Source organism: Anabrus simplex, chromosome 1 (assembly GCF_040414725.1).
Source record: "Anabrus simplex isolate iqAnaSimp1 chromosome 1, ASM4041472v1, whole genome shotgun sequence".
Lineage (NCBI taxonomy): Eukaryota > Metazoa > Arthropoda > Insecta > Orthoptera > Tettigoniidae > Anabrus > Anabrus simplex.
In genome coordinates, this window is record NC_090265.1 from 472,298,271 (window position 1) to 472,314,909 (window position 16,639).

Sequence of the window (16,639 nt, forward strand, 5' to 3'; positions counted from 1 at the left end):
TTTCTGAAAGGAATACATTTTTCAGAATGGATATATAGGAAGCAATTTTGCCTATGCCGACGAATTGGTCTTAATGGCAGACTGTGCTGAATGTCTGCAATCTAAGGTTTTGGAACTTGAACAGATGTGTGGCGAGTATGATACGACAATGAACATTTCCAAGATTAAAGTAACGTCGGTAGGGACCTAACTGATGTTTTAATGTCGGGTATCAAATATGAAACTGGAACGGGTGGATCATTTCAGGTATGTAGCATAAATGTTATCCCATGGTGTTAACATTCAATGTACAGTTGACTCAAGGTGCAGTAAAGCTAGTAGTGACCTCGCAGTTGCGATCACCGATCGTTTGTTAGAAAGAAACGAGTTCTTCGTCGGAACTGTCTTTACATCGGTTAGTTTTCAGATCAACTTCGCTGAACGGAAATGAAAGCTGGGTGGACTTAGGATACCTTATTCATAATTTATAGGTAACGGTAGGATACCTTATTTATAATTTGTAGGTAACGGTCATCGAAGTAGCGAGAGCGATTGTTGGTAAAGGTGGGAAAAATGGCGGGATAGTACACATAATGAAGAGAAAACTCTAAGTTACAGATAAACTCGATGGATGAAGCTGTGCGCATATAACGACTTCAGTGTTGGGCTCATTTAAGGATAATGGACGCTTCTATGGAGGGTTAGCGAAGAAGAAGAAGAAGAAGAAGAAGAATAAGTAGACGAAGAAGAAGAAGAAGAAGAAGAAGAAGAAGAAGAAGAGCAGAGCAACAATGGTTAGACTTAGCTGATGATTTAAAAGTGACAGGTGTGGAACCACAGAGCTAGCCGCAAATAGAGGATTGAGGAGGTGCCTAGTTAATTCAAAGAGGCCTGCAGACTGAACGCTGGAAGGCATAGCAGTGTGTAATGCACTTGTATGTATGTATGTACATACGTATTCTTAAACGTTGTCAGAATATTGAACTTGATTACTAACCTAGGCTAACCCCACGTCTCCCCACCCTTCCGCTTTTGGACGTGCGAGTGTTTCTTCTTGTAAATCGTTCGTTCACCCAAACTTGACTGTGCAAAGATTGTTTTTCTACAATCAGCTACCATCATCGTTGATTGTTGGAATAAGAACGGCAAACACGATGATATATTTTTTCTTTCCTCTCATTGTGTGAACTAACTGTAATGTATTCTCTGTTTGTTGATGATTATTATCTTCCAGTCTGTGTGTATTCAAGAAAGGCTTATGCCTATAGTAATTTATGCTGTGTGTTTCAGGTCCTTGGCGTTATTGATCTTCATCTTAGCGACCTACTTCACTTCGTCTTTGGCCAGGCATGTAAGTATCCCCAATTGGCGTTACAAACTTCTGTTCCATTGTCTGACCTAAGTTAAAGTACGCGAGCGTGATTTGGAGTCCTACATGCAAAGTGCAGGAGTTTTATCTTGAAAGTGTGCAAAAGAAGTTCTTTAAATATTTACATATTAACATTGCATGTTACTATCCAGATGTGCTTTTCGTATAATGAGCTTCTGCTGAGTCAAGACTTTAGAAGACTGAAGACAGAAAGATGCAGTGAAAGTTCATATACAAATTTAGTACATCGTTCACATAATTGTCTATCCTACATTTTTATGTGAAACTTACTTAATTTATGACAACTTGTAAATTGTTTACCATGTTTTCACTAATTCCAAATAGCAAACATCAATGGGAATGAAAAACAGAACAAATGATGTCATTTAAAGCGGATTTCTGGGCAAAATTTAACTGCAGTGCCCCCGAAATGACAAAGCGAGCAAAAAGAATGCTTGTGAGATATGACATTACAAAAAACCATAAAACATTCCATAAAAGTAAATAATCGTACTAAAATAATAAGAGGGGAATTCCTCAAGGCAGTATTATTGGATCTTTATGTTTACGCTGGTTCCAAGTGGCTCAAGACCGAAGACGATGGAAGCATATGGAAGAGGCCTATATCCAGCAGTGGATTGAAATAGGCTAGAAAGGAAGTGGGAAGTAAGGATATAAATGATATACGTAAAGAAGGGGGATCAGAGATAAGGCATTTTGCGGATGATGTTATTCTGTATAGAATAATAAATAAGGTAGTAGATTGTGGGCTATTGCAAAATGACCTCGATAATGTTGTGAGATAGACAGTAGGCAATGGTGTGATGATAAACGAGGTTCAAAGTCAGGTCGTGAGTTTCACAAATAGGAGAAACCCTCTCAGTTTTCATTACTGTGTTGTTGGGGGTGTAAGTTCCTTATGGGGATAATTGTAAGTACGTAGGTGTTAATATAATGAAAAATCTTCATTGGGGTTATCACATAAAGGGAATTGTAAATAAAGAGTACAGATCTCTGCACACGTTGAGGGTATGTGGGGCTTTTAATGAGGATGTAAAGGAGAGGGCATGTAAGTATCCGGTAAGATCACAACTAGAGTATGGTTCCAATTTATGGGACCCTCACCAGGATTACTTGATTCAAGAGCTGGCAAAAATCCGAAGAAAAGCAGCTCGATTTGTTCTGGGCGATTTCCGACAAAAGAGTAGCGTTACAAAAAATGTTGCTAAGTTTGGGCTGGGAAGACTTAGGAGAAACGAGACGGACTGCTCGAGTAACTGGTATGTTCCGAACTGACGGTGGAGAGTTGGCGTGGATTTTCATTAGTAGACGAATAACTTTGAGTGGTATCTTTAAATAGGAAAGATCACTATATGAATTTGAATTGAGAATTCGAGAGTACAAATTGGGCCAAATATTTGTTTATAGGAAAGGGAATTAGGGATTGGAATAACTTACCAAGGAAGTTGTTCAATAAATTTCCAATTTATTTGAAATCATTTAGGAAAAGGCTAAGAAAACAACATAAAGGGAATCCGCCACCCGGGCGACTGCCCTAAATGCAGATCATTAGTGATTGATTGATTGATTGATTGATTGATTGATTGATTGATTGATTGATTGATTGATTGATTGATTGATTGATTGATTGATTGATTGATTGATTGATTGATTGATTGATTGATTGATTGATTGATTGATTGATTGATTGATTGATTGTAATGTTTCTCAGTTCGACCTACGGTACCAGAAAAAAATACATTTCAACAAAATCCTAGCCCTAATCATCAAAGCCATAGTGTGTATTGTTGATTTTTCATTGTTTACCCAATTCTCCGCCTCCTTAGCTGAATGAGCAACATAGTGATCTTCGATTCAGAAAGTCTCATGTTCGACCGAGCCGGGCCGGAATTTTAATTCCTAATGATTAATTTATCTGAGTCTGGGACTAGGCGTTCATATTTGTCTTAAAAATCTTAAAAAATCCATCCTTGTAGTTTAGGGGTAGCAAGCGTGTCTCTTGGTCCCGCGTTCGATTCCCCGCCAGCTCAAGGGTTTTTACCTGGATGTGAGGGCTTGTTCGAAGTCCACTCAGCCTACTTGAGAACAATTTATTTATAAGCCATCTGAAGGTGAGATAGCGGCTGTGGTCTAGGAAACCAAGAATAATGGCCGAAATGATCCGTCATGCTGACCACGCACAATTTCGTAATCTGCAGGCCTTCGAGATGGACAGGGTCGCTTTGTATGCCGAGGCCCATCAAGGCTACATCAGTATGGGGTTTGGTTGTCTTTTAATGCACATATCTTCATCTACACACAGTGCACCACAGTACCAACCAACAAAAAAACACGTACATACTGCAGTGAATAAATTCCTCCACATAAGGTTGGCGCCAGGAAGAGCATCCGGCTAGAAAACTAGTTCAAATCCATACGAATTATCGACCAAGAGAATTTAGAAATAATGCTTTTATTTTCCACCAAATATTATTGCAGTTTTCGGAGATGCCAAAGTGCCGGAATTTTGTTTTGCATGAGTTAGTTTATGTACCGGTAAATTTAATTAATTAATGAACGGAACACCGGAATAGAATTACTCAATGTTCCTAGAGGGTAGCTAGACGAAACAAAGCGTGCAGTCTCCAGGTGGTTTGTCTTTAGCGAAAACTGGAGAACGTGCTTAATGACGTTGCTCTGGATCCATTTTACCGTCCTACACTGAATGCTTCGTTATGATTATCGTCAATAACTTCACGATCCACCTTTGTTAGTCTCATATCTCTCAGCCTATTTCTATCATTTCCTTCGTCCGGTAAAAAATCTAGATGCGTTGGAATTATTCACCTACGCTTAGATTAAAAAAAACAAAGACAGACTAATCCCATTTTTTAAAATCACGATTTCCCCGGAGTAGTGAAAAGGATTGAGTAGGTTACAGTGATTAGTTCCTTTTACCTCAGGAATCAATCTGATACTTATTTTACGATTTTAACACTCAGTCAACTCCGTTACCACCAAGTAACGGGTTGAAATTAAAAATAAATATAGGGTAGACTGGATCATAAAATATCCAATGCATATTAACAATTGAGAGTGTTTTCGAGACCGACTTTGTTGGACGGGAGTGAAACCTGTCAGAATCAATGGTAGTAATGCACTTACATTGGGGAGATAAGGCTAAATTAGGAATTTATTTGATAGTTGAAGTCGTTCGTTTGAACTGGCTTAGGTTTGAGTGGCAGGGGTCATGCGAGGAGGAGCATGGGTTGTTGAAGCTAACTGAAGTAGAGAGAGGCCAAGGTGGCGATGGTTAGAATCAGTTTCAATGATTTACTTATACGGGGTGTGGAACTAAATGACGCTACCGAAGTAGTAGCAAACGAAAGGGTTATGAAGACGTTTAGTTAATTCCTAGAGTTTTGTGGACTGAACGCTGAATAGCATGACAGTCTATAATGAATATGTATATACGGATGTATGTAGTAACACCTAGTTTATCAGTTCTTCTCTTCAGAGACCACCTGCATCGAGTTAAGAAGATTACTAAAATGTCCAACAAGCGTCAGCCTAAGACGGGGAAGTTTGGTGCGTTGCTGGAAAGATTGAACAAGTTGAGGGACTTTACTAGCTGGAACTACAAGAACATGAGTTTGCGTGTGGCCTGTGGTCGGGGAGGGATTTTTGTTTTGTGGACGAGTATGAGTCTTTGTCTACCACGTAGGATATATACTGTAGTTAAGGAAATGTATAGTCACTCAAAATAAGAAGCGCATGGAATGTTGTGTTCCCCCCATTTAACGTTCTACCAGACTTAATTTTAATTACTGTCAAAACATAATTCACCCCTAATATTGATAAAAATCCTGCTAAAACCCATAACAAACATTATATCAATAGGTTCGATTGTTTCTGAGAAGCATGAGTTCTGGGAGGAACTTACACAGTATCACGTGCTCATTCTTTATTTGAGCGAATGTACATCATTGCATTTCTTATATCGACGATGGGACAGGAAAGGCCTAGGAATGGGAAGGAAGCGGCCGTGGCCTTAATTAAGGTACAGCCCCAGCATTTGCCTGGTGTGAAAATAGGAAACCGCGAAAAACCATATTCAGGGCTGCCGACAGTGGGGTTCGAACCCACTATCTCCCAGATGTGAGCTCACAGCTGCGCGCTCCTAACCGCACGGCCAACTCGACCGGTCACTTAAATTTAGTATAACTTCCAAGGGATAAATTTCGGATGTTATCGTTTTATTAATACGGCACAGCCATTCCAAATTTGTTTACGATTATTACAGTACAATTTTATTCCAATAGACAATTAGTACTTTACCTGGATCCTTGACTGAATGGTCAGCATTGTGTTCGAGAGGGCCCCGGAATTGATTCCGGGTCGAGGTGGGAATTTTACCTGCGTATCGTTGATTCCTCTGGCTCGGGAACTGAGTGATTATGTTCGTCTTAATACAAATCTCTCCATCTACACAAAACACACCGCATTATCAACCTGCACAGAAACACGCAATAGTGAATATAGAGTATACCTTTACATAAACTTGGTGTCAGGAAAGGCATCCGGTCTTAATACTGGGCCAGATCCACATCAGCCACTGATCGCCAATAACTTGGGAAGAAGGCTAGGACGAAGACAATTATTATTTGCCCTAACAGTGTTCAGAATACACAAATACATAAACAAAATGTGTAATTTATAAACAGGATTTTTTTTTCTCACTGAAGTTATAGTTAACAATGGATTATGGTAATTTTGACCATGACAGAGTCCACTCATACGCTAACCGGCTACTGATAACAGTGTGTAACTTTTGAAAAATTAGGTCCAATTAAAACACGTGCACTAGATAAATAAGAATTCAGGAAGTATATGAAATGTTTTGATCAATCCCTCTTTCATATCATAGAACGTGATAAGATTGTAGTAGAATGTATCCGGGAAAATTCTCCCTTCACATCCAGTGACAAATTGTTACGGTATATTAAGATATTTGCAGATGTTGGACACTCCCATGCTGCGTGACCAGCTGGTGTAGGAAGGGTTGCACTGGGTCAGGGGCATAACTAAATGGGAACATGACGATTAGTTTCTGGGCCACGAGATTAGGTTTCCAACTTGTGTCCCACACACACAGTCTGGACTAGACCTAGGTCAAAAACATATTTCCAGCTGTGACATAACATAGATGAATGAGGTCACGTTCCTGGGAGAATAGCAGCTACGGGACGTAGAGGAGCAAAAACTTCCCCACGGTCAATCTCTTGGGAGAGGCAATTTGTATCGAGCAGGCCATTCATAAGAGTGGGCGTTGTAGTCGAGCAGTCTGGCAGCTTATTCTGAAGACACTTGGAGCACGAATGTATTTTTCAGGAAGATGTGCTCCATTTCTGCTTGGATATGTTCTGATAGCCTGTAGTTACCAAATGAGAAGTTAATGTAGCCAATATTTACTCTGAAATGAGTTTACATTGTAGGGGAACCATTAGATGCTCTAATAGTATCGCATGTTGCTTGCTTCCACTCATATAACTCCTGCCGCCTAAGTTATAATAATAATAATAATAATAATAATAATAATAATAATAATAATAATAATAATATCTTTTTGTGACCACCTAAGTAGCTCATACGGCAAGGCAATGACCTTCTGGCCTCGTATTGGTGGTTTTGATCCCGACTCAGACCAGTGGTAGCTGAAGGTGCTCAAATACGACAGACTCATGTTGGTAGATTTACCGGTAAGTAAACGAACGCCTGCAGGACAAAATTCCGGCATCGGCATCCCTGTCTCTCCACTGACCGTAAAAATGGTTGCTGGGACGTAAAACTAATAACATTATTATTCAACTTATTTGAGATCCTAAATGTCACAAACCTCAGCCAGGACTGAACCCATTAGAACCCATTACCTTGGGAACAGAAGGACGAGCACTGACGGACTGTGCTACTGAGATAGTCAAAGAAACAGATATATTGAAGCCAGTATTTGTCTCGACCATCCTCGCGGAGGCTTGCACCTCGTGAGATATGTATGGCAATCACGGAACCTCAGCTAAATCTGGCATTGCTTACATTCACTTATGCCAGTTTACTCCCTGTCGTATTCCGTGTTTGAATTCCTTTGGTGTATTCTGTTCTTCTTCCAACCTCAATCGTATTTAAAATACTTGGGACTTCCTTTTCCGTCTCTTATGATCTTCCCATTTATTTGCCTCACAGTTTCTTCCTTTACGACGTCGGAATACTTTATTTTTCCCTCAATTATTATTAAGATTATTTGCTAGATGTTGAATGACACTCTAATACATAGAAATTTTCGGTGACAGTCGAACAGGGTAATCCTAGAACTGTGAAGGCAGCCCTGAAGATGGTTTTCTGTGATTTCTCATTGTCACACCAGGCAAATGCTGGGGTTGTGCCTTAATTAAGGCCACGGCCGCTTCCTTTCCAATATTACTCCTTGCCTGTCCTTGCGTCGCCGAAAATCTTCGACGTGTTGGTGCGACGTTAAACCACTAGCATGGAAAGTTAATTAATTTATACATTACTACATGTCTTAACTTAAGGTCGCATAATCGTACTTTTATCAGTTGCCACAGAACTCATCATTGCACGAATTATGTGTTTCCATACAAAGATGTTATCGGGGCTGATGACGAGAGCTGTTCCATGCTCTTAAAATGGATCAACAACAAAAACAATAACATAATTATTTCAAGTTCATGTCATTGACACAGTATCATTTGATCTCTTTGAAGAAAGATATGTTTGCAACTTCCGGAACTTAAATGTCAAGTGTACTCCTTCAGATTTTTTGATCCAATAAATCATCATCTCTTGCTATAAACAACGACGCTGTTTTTGTAGTGAAATATGTCCCCTTGACAAGATCGCTTCTTTGTGACTTCAAGCGCTGAAACATCATGTTGGGTAATATAATATTCTTGAATGTTTCGAATTCCAGTGCTCTTCCCCACAGAAATCGAAGATGAAAAGCATTCCTTTCACAGAAAGAGCGAATAAAAAGGAATGTCTCCAGTATTTGAAACAGCATGATCGAGATTGATTTGCCTACAGCAGCATACACAAATGCAGTGTACAAGGTTTTCAATTCTAGATTCTACTATTGGTTTCTATGAAACAGTTTTCTACCGTCGTGAGTTAATAGTTAGAATGGAACATGGCTCGGAGATAGGCCTGAACTCGATTCCTGGCTCTACAACTAGCTTAGGAACTTGTAAGTGTTTACATTCAGATTTGAGTAACAAATTTGACAGTAAAATTGGATTGCAGTCTTATGCTCGGATATTCTATGAATGGCTTCCCGTTGTTTGCCACTTCAATACCTCAAGGCTGCTAAGATATGCCAAGATGATAGAATCTCAACCTTACCAAATAATAACACAGTCCTGCCTGAAAAGAAGAATCGGTCATTAGAGTAAAAGAGTATGGGACCGGAAGTTGCCAGGTTACTTTTGTAACTGGTGATGGTGGTTATTGTTTTAAGAGGAAATACCTGCTGCAACTACACGCAAGCTATTTGCACAATCACTGGTATATCATATTATGGTGCGTTGCTTGGTTTATAATTATCTCTCAGAATCACTTGTACTGAGCAAGTTGGCTTTGTGATTTGGGTCGAGTAGCTGTGAAATTGCATTCTGGAGATGGTGGGTTCGAATCCCACTGTCAGCAGCCATGAAGGTGGTTTTCCATGATTTCCTGTTTTCACGCAGGTAAATGCTTAGGTTGTACCTTAATTAAGGTTATGACCGCGATCTTCCCAATCTTGGCCCTTTTCCATCTTTAGCTCACCGAAAACTTGCGATGAGTTAGCGCAACAACAATGAAAAAACGGACGGACACCGCCGCAAGGCTTATAGCGTAGAACACGTTTTTCTGACAGAAATGACCTAGATCTTATTACGTGTAATAGCAGTATTTATTGAATACGATTTTAAATTTCTGTGACTTTATATAAATCTGTGTGTTATTGAGTTGAAGGAAAAACTATGAATAGGAACAGTGAAGGACAATATTTTTGATGACAGATCGATTCTATGAGAACTAACTCACATAACGCATAAGTTCTATGGATATGATACGCGCGAAGGTGAGGTCTATGAATGTGTTGCCCAGCGTACGTGGTGTCAGAGTAAAGACGAGATCTAAATTTAATTTATTGTTTCTTCATAAGACTCAGCATTTTCTGACGTAATCCTCATCCCGGTGTCGCGGAAAACTTATAACCATGGTGTTAACATCTACTGGCGACCCACTATGCTGTCTGCTTCCATCCGCAAGTGCCGTATCTGCATAAATTGTAGCCGAGGCGTTATTGCGACCAATGGTGGAACGTTGTCAGGCTTTGGTAGGTACTGGAATTAACTCGATATCCAAATAGGAGGAACCTTCCATTTCACGAAGTGATTGAGGGATATATAAATATACATTTAATTGGTAATTTTGTCCGGTAAATACGGAATTGGCCTTCAGAGATCTTCATGTCAGCAATATACGGCATAGTGTGCCGAATGGAAAACCCCAACCACCACTACCACTACCACGATCTTAACAAATCTGGCTACATCTGCTGAGTAAGATATATCTTTTATCTGTAATATGTTGGTTATATATCACCCTATTATAAGGAGCTGCCGAGGCTTCAAGTGCACTAGGGCCGTGAACTTCACATTATATCACTTGTACTCATAATAAAAGACAAAGACACCTCCGTACAGGCCATGAAGGCCCTTGGAGGAGTGGAAGGTAAAGGCTTCCACCATTGTTAACCGCGGCACGTGATGGGGTAGAGTTGTTAGCTCTACGCCCGGCCGCCTTTGCCTCCAGGAATTAACCTAGTACTCATTTTTGGTGTAGGCTGAGTGAACCTCAGGGCCATATGCACCTCCGGAAGTGGAAATCTCGTTTCTTAAATTTTACGACTTCCTGACTGGGATTCGAACCCACGTCCTTCCGGGCAAACCGAGCACGCCTTTACCGCGTCGGCCCCTTTGTGGTCATAATACTTTCCATTAATATTCCCAACTACAGTCGAACCTCGATATCTCGAGCCTCCGTTATTCGAATTTTCAGTATCTCGAAGAGGCTGAAATCTCCCGGCCGTTTGTTCTATTCTTCACGTGTATTTATTTCTCTATTACTCGAAATTCAGTTACACGAACTTCTCGATTTCTCGAAGCAAACATTTCCTCCCTTGCAGCAAAAGATACTCTGTAACTCGATTTTTGTGCAACATTACTATGCGATACGGTGTTAGTGTTTTGTGAGGAACAGTTAACAAGTAAAGAAAGGTTTACACTGATACTGGGAGATAATATGACGGGAACCGAAAAATTAAAACTTCTAATGATCGGAAAATCGGCGAAGAACTTCGCTGTTTCTCGGGTGTGAATTAATTACCAGTCACGTGTGAAAGCAACCCCCGAAGTCGCGGATGACATGCTCCATTTACGAATCTCAGCAGCGTGGTATTGACGGGAAGTTTCAACGTGAAGGGAGGAAAGATTAACAGTAACAAACAGAAGAGACTAACGCATTTTTCCCAAAGGTGTTAACCGAGGTATGTTTCTTGTTTCACTACTGCATGTATTGTACCGGTCTTCTAAAAAGTTACTGGTATTCGGGAGATAGTAGGTTCGAACCCCACTGTCGGCAGCCCTGAAGTTGGTTTTCCGTGGTTTCCCATTTTCACACCAGGCAAATGCTGGGGTTGTTCCTTAATTAAGGCCACGGCTGCTTCCTTCCCACTCCTAGCCCTTTCCATTCCCATCGTCGCCATAAAACCTATCTGTGTCGGTGCGACGTAAAGCAACTTGCAAAAAAAAAAAAAAAAAAAAAAAAATTGGCCGTGCGCGTAGAGGCGCGCGGCTGTGAGCTTGCATCCGCGAGATAGTAGGTTTGAATCCCACTATCGGCAGCACTGAAGATGGTTTTCCGTGGTTTCCCATTTTCACACCAGGCAAATGCTAGGACTGTAACTTAATTAAGGCCACGGTCGCTTCATTCCAACTCCTAGGCCTTTCCTATCCCATCGTCACCATAAGACCTATCTGTGTCGATGCGACGTAAAGCCCCTAGCAAAAAAAATTGCTGTAATGAGGGTTATAATTAAAGAGATGCCGTAAAATGGAGAAATACTGTTAACAATGTATTCAGTATAAGCCCGTACATATGACTCAATTATGTGCTATACATGCTGAAAAACGGTATTCTCTATATCTCGACATTTTGATAACTCGAAATAAAATTCACATCCCGAGCTGATTCAAGATATCCAGGTTCCACTGTATCTTTCTTCACCTTTTCCGTACCTCTCGTCCTATCATGACCACAATACAAGATCTGGTTCCTCTCTTGCCATACTTATAAATCGCACTGCTGTTTACAATCGATCCTTCATAATTTCTGCGTCCAGGTTATGGAATTCGCTACCTGCGAACATTAGAGACAATCCCTCTCGCCACAAGTTTAACGTGGCTTGCCGCGAGAATTTGCTTAGTAGATTCCGCTGACTTGCTGGAGAATTGTTGAGTGAATGAAGGAATGAATAAGATGAATGAATTGCTTACTGTAGTTACGTCATTTAAGTGTACTTCATTTTGTGTATTTTAAAATTAAGAATTCTATTATTAATAATATTATTGCTATTAATATTTTGTTATTTGTAATTATAAGTTATGTAGATGCGTACTCTTATAGTGGCTATGTGTAAGAGAGGGCCTTGAGCCTTAACTTCACCACCATTAAAGGCATTATCTATCTATCTATCTATCTATCTATCTATCTATCTATTTATCTAGCTGACTTTGAACCCGTGAACTTGAGATGCATACACTGACACTGATCCATGGATGGAGCTAGGATAGCTGGTAAAGGGGAATAATGCGTAATTGGCATGGACTTAAGAGTTTTCCGGGGACCTAATGTACGCCGTCATCTAACCACTGATAGACCTTCTGAGGGATGATGCGTATTGTAATATATATATTATTCTTTCTGTGCCGATAGTAAAAATGAGAGGAATATTGCTATGATGTGCTTGTCCTCGGTTCTTTCGCACGCATACATCCCCTTCAAGGACTGCATCTGGCGGTTATGCAGTCCCGACATGCACTTGTAAGGAATGAAGCTGCAACCGGGTGATGCAACGCAGTAAGGCTTACAGTGGCAGTTTCATTCAAGAAGTTAAAACGCCCAGCCAACCAACTTCCCACATGTGTACTCGACTGCCTAGGTGACTCACACATTCAGAGCACGTGGTCTGGATCTGCACATGTGATCTGGAATATATCATGCGAGATTTATACCAGCGATCAAACGTTTAAGCTTGGTATATTTTTCTTTGCCAATGGTAGTGTGTTTTGTCATATGTTTAAACATTCAAATCCACAGTGTTACGTGCAGGAAAACACGAACTCGGGAATCTAAGCGTCATGCCATTTGATCCACATCGTACCGGAAACGAAGGCCTTCTGTGTTTGAGAACAAACTTTCGATTCTAGTTAAAAGAAACTATTATAAAAATTTTAACTGCGTCAATTGTAATTAAACTGACATGTAATATGACCGGTACAACAATACTTTAGCGTATCCGAAGATTTTTCTTAGATCCTGCGACTTAAAAACCATATTATTTTTTACTTTTACAAATTGCTTTACGTCGCACTGACACACATAGGTCTCATGACGGCGATGGGGTTCGAAAGGATTAGGAGTTGAAACGAAGCGGTGGTGGCCTTAATTAAGATACAGTCTGGGCATTTGAATGGTGTGAAATTGGAAATCACCGAAAACCATCTTCAGGGCTGCCGACAGTGGGGTTCGAACCCACTCTCTCCCGAATGAAGCTCACAGCTGCGCGACCCTAACCGCACGGCCAATTCGCTCAGTATTATTATTATTATTATTATTATTATTATTATTATTATTATTATTATTATTATTGGTGTAGTGAATATGGTGAAAAATAGTATATACAAGACTAAAGTGATGCCATTAGGGAAGAAAATTAAGAAAATTGAATGTCAGGTTGGTAATAGAAAATTTGAACAGGTAGATAATTTCAAGTATTTAGGATGTGTACTCCTGCAGGACGATACAATAGTAACGGAGATAGAATCAAGATTCAGAAAAGCTGCAGTGAGCTTGCAGTTGAGATCAGTTGGACTTGCAGTTGGACTCAGAAATCTATGTACAGGTTTGTTTTCAGACCAACTCTTGCATACCGGAGTGAAACACGGGTAGACTCGGGATATCTTATTCATAAGTTACAAGTAACCGACATAAAAGTATCGAGAACGAACTCTGGTACAAAGAGGTGAGAACAATGGCAGGAGGATACTCGGAACGAACTCGATGGATGAAACGGTACGCATAAACCGGCTTCGGTGGTGGGGTCTTGAGAGGCGAATGGAGGAGGATGTGTTACCTGCGAGAATAATGGACTCGACATCATGGAGGGTAAGAGAAGTAGACGGAGACCGAGACGACAATTGTTAGACTCGGCAAACGAAGCCACAAAAATATAGTTACAAATACAGGATTGTGGAGGTGTTTAGTTAATTCACGGAGCTTGCAGACTGAACGCTCAAAAGATTAATAGTCTGTAATTATGTATATATAATTCCATTTATCTATTAAAATGTATACGATAAAACTTACACATTTACAGAAATGTATTACAATGTTACGACATTCTCAAAAACCAACAAGTTATTCACTCAATATGACACTCGATGTTTTATAATGTTATTGCTTTTGCGTCTCTGTAAACTTGCTTTCGCCGAGGTGCTGACATATTTTCCCTGGGAATTATCTGCGTGTTAGTAAATTTACTGGCACAAGGCTGTGGTATTTGAGCACCGCTGGAATAAGCTGGGATCGAACCCACGAACTTGGACTCAGAAATCAGATACTCAACTGTGTGAGCCACTCGGAAAATGATGATGGTGCTGACGACTATTTTAGTTTTAAGAGACCGAACAGCGAAATCATCGGCCCCAGTGGGATAAATAGTTCAAACGGGTGGCAGTTGGATTCGATAAACATGTCAAACTATCTATTTCATTGTTTCTTAATCCGCAGTCCCTGGAAAATTGTAATGAATTCTGATTTGACTGTAGGTTTTTAGATAATACAGTGAGTATGATAATATCTTAGTTCTGTAACAGGTACCGCCTTGGGGAGAAAATGGAGCCTTCCGTATGTCTGTAGAACGAGATTTATTTATTTCTTGACAGTAGATCATCAATTGGAAGTCTATAAATCTCTTCTCAATAGTATAAACCCTGTCTTCTTTATGTAAGTCGTATAAGGGAGGAGGGCACGTTACATAACTGCGGTTTGGTAATTCTAGGGTGCATTATAGGAATTGTTGAGTCAGGGTGTGGTCACAAAGTGGACCAAACCGGTTGACCAAGTACAGTGGTGAGCAAGAAGATCAGTTCCTCGGAGACATCTTCATTCTCTATTTTCTTCCTTGATATAAAGAACAACAATCAGGATAACTCAGATAGACGAGAATCGCTTGTTTCTTAACATCAAAGATCAAATCCCAGAGCTGTCCGCTGATATTTTGAATTTTACACGCCCCCCCCCCCCCCCCCGGTTTCCAACACTACAATAGTCCGTTTCTCTGTTCGCAACTAGTTCCCAGATCTCGTTTAGTTCCAAACCTTTTGTCTTTAAATCATTAAAAACCGAATCCATCGTCACCTTATACTATCTCTACTTCTCTTACCCTCAATGACCATTTCCGTTATTTTCGTATTAATAATTATAATAATCGTGGATGGCCTGCGGAGTGGCCTGGTGAAGGTCTTTTTCTAGTAGACGGCCTATAGGCGACCGGCACATCTGTGAGGACCTGCGGCCCTACCTGATATGATTTCTAATTATGAACGCATCACAAACACCCTGCCCGCGAGCCAGAAGAATTAACCAATTAAGGTTAAAATCCCCAACCCGGCCGGAAACCGAACCCGGGACTCCTTGGACCAGCGGTCAGCATACGAACCATTTGGCCATGCAGCTGGACATGAAAGAAGTTAATGTATTACAGAGAACGCAAACTTATAAACGGTACTTCTATTTGTCACATGCAAGTGTAGTTAGATATAATATATTAAATATACTAACTGGTTCTCTATTATGCTCAACGATGCCGAAATATAAATATTATATGCCAGAAAACTGAATCTTAATGAGGCTAATTATAGTTCAAATTTCATTATGATACAGATTATCTACCAATCAGAGTTCAGATTTTCACTATGATACAACTATTTGACCAATTAGGTAAGGATAGCATCGCACCTGCGCACAACGCACTAGCTTCGCACTTGTTTCCAAAATCAGACATGTCGGACACACATATTAACATCAATGCACCTTCTACTACCAATATTCCACAACCACACGGCAGATTCCTGCAAATTCACTTCACCAACTGTACAATAAACAATTTGTATTTGAAATAAAGCTAGGTTATGATAACCTTCTATCAAGGCTTTGAAAACATGTGACATTGTCAAGGTCTCTGATCCACTCACGGAAAATGCGCTCTGCGCTCTGTTCAAGTAAACTCAACTGTCAAGTGACATCTCGACAGAAATTTATGAATATTTTAAAAAATAGTTATAATTATCGTCGAGCATAAACTGTCGTATGCAACTCGCCTATAGATGGTAATTAAAGACACTCGTATGGATATTATAAAACTGACATGTTGGAATGGTTTGTTAAAGAAGAACATAAAAAGTTGTACGAATTGTCAGTACTAGTGATATTAGTTTAGGCCTAGAACTGTCGGCTGTATAGTGGATTACTCAAGATCTCCCGTTCATAGAGGTTATCGGGGCAAAGTGCACTTTATGGAGCAATGGGTTAAGTTCCATGCCATAAAGGATAATACATTAAGAAAACTTACGAGCATCACCCTTCATCAGAGATCTGTAAACATTAATCTAACCCACGAGGAATCTCCGTAAGTATAAAGGTCTCCAGTAGAGAGAAACAGAATGAGAAGGAGGAAGTTTAGAAAAGAATACTATGTACAAGATAAACGAGGAACGGAGAATCTCCTCTTTAGTGCACAATCAGACCCTTTGTGTACTCGTCTTCATCTGAAGATCAACACATTTCAGTAGTAGGCATGTTTAAGTGTTAGAGAGCATTCAAAGTTGCATTCCAGCCCCACTGAGTGCTCTTGCAGGTGAAACCACCGTTGGGTCTTCTTCAAATGACAGG

The 16,639-nt window shown here is 40.1% G+C and overlaps 1 protein-coding gene across 1 annotated transcript in view; it reads left to right on the plus strand.

Moving 5' to 3' along the window:
* Positions 1–217: 217 nt before the first annotated feature.
* The window catches only part of Ppn (Papilin), a 408,909-nt gene continuing 392,487 nt past the window's right edge, over positions 218–16,639 (plus strand). The window contains exons 1-2 of the mRNA XM_068227548.1: positions 218–246; positions 1,270–1,330. Of these exons, the coding sequence (XP_068083649.1) occupies positions 218–246; positions 1,270–1,330 (90 nt within the window). The remainder of the gene's footprint in view (positions 247–1,269; positions 1,331–16,639) is intronic.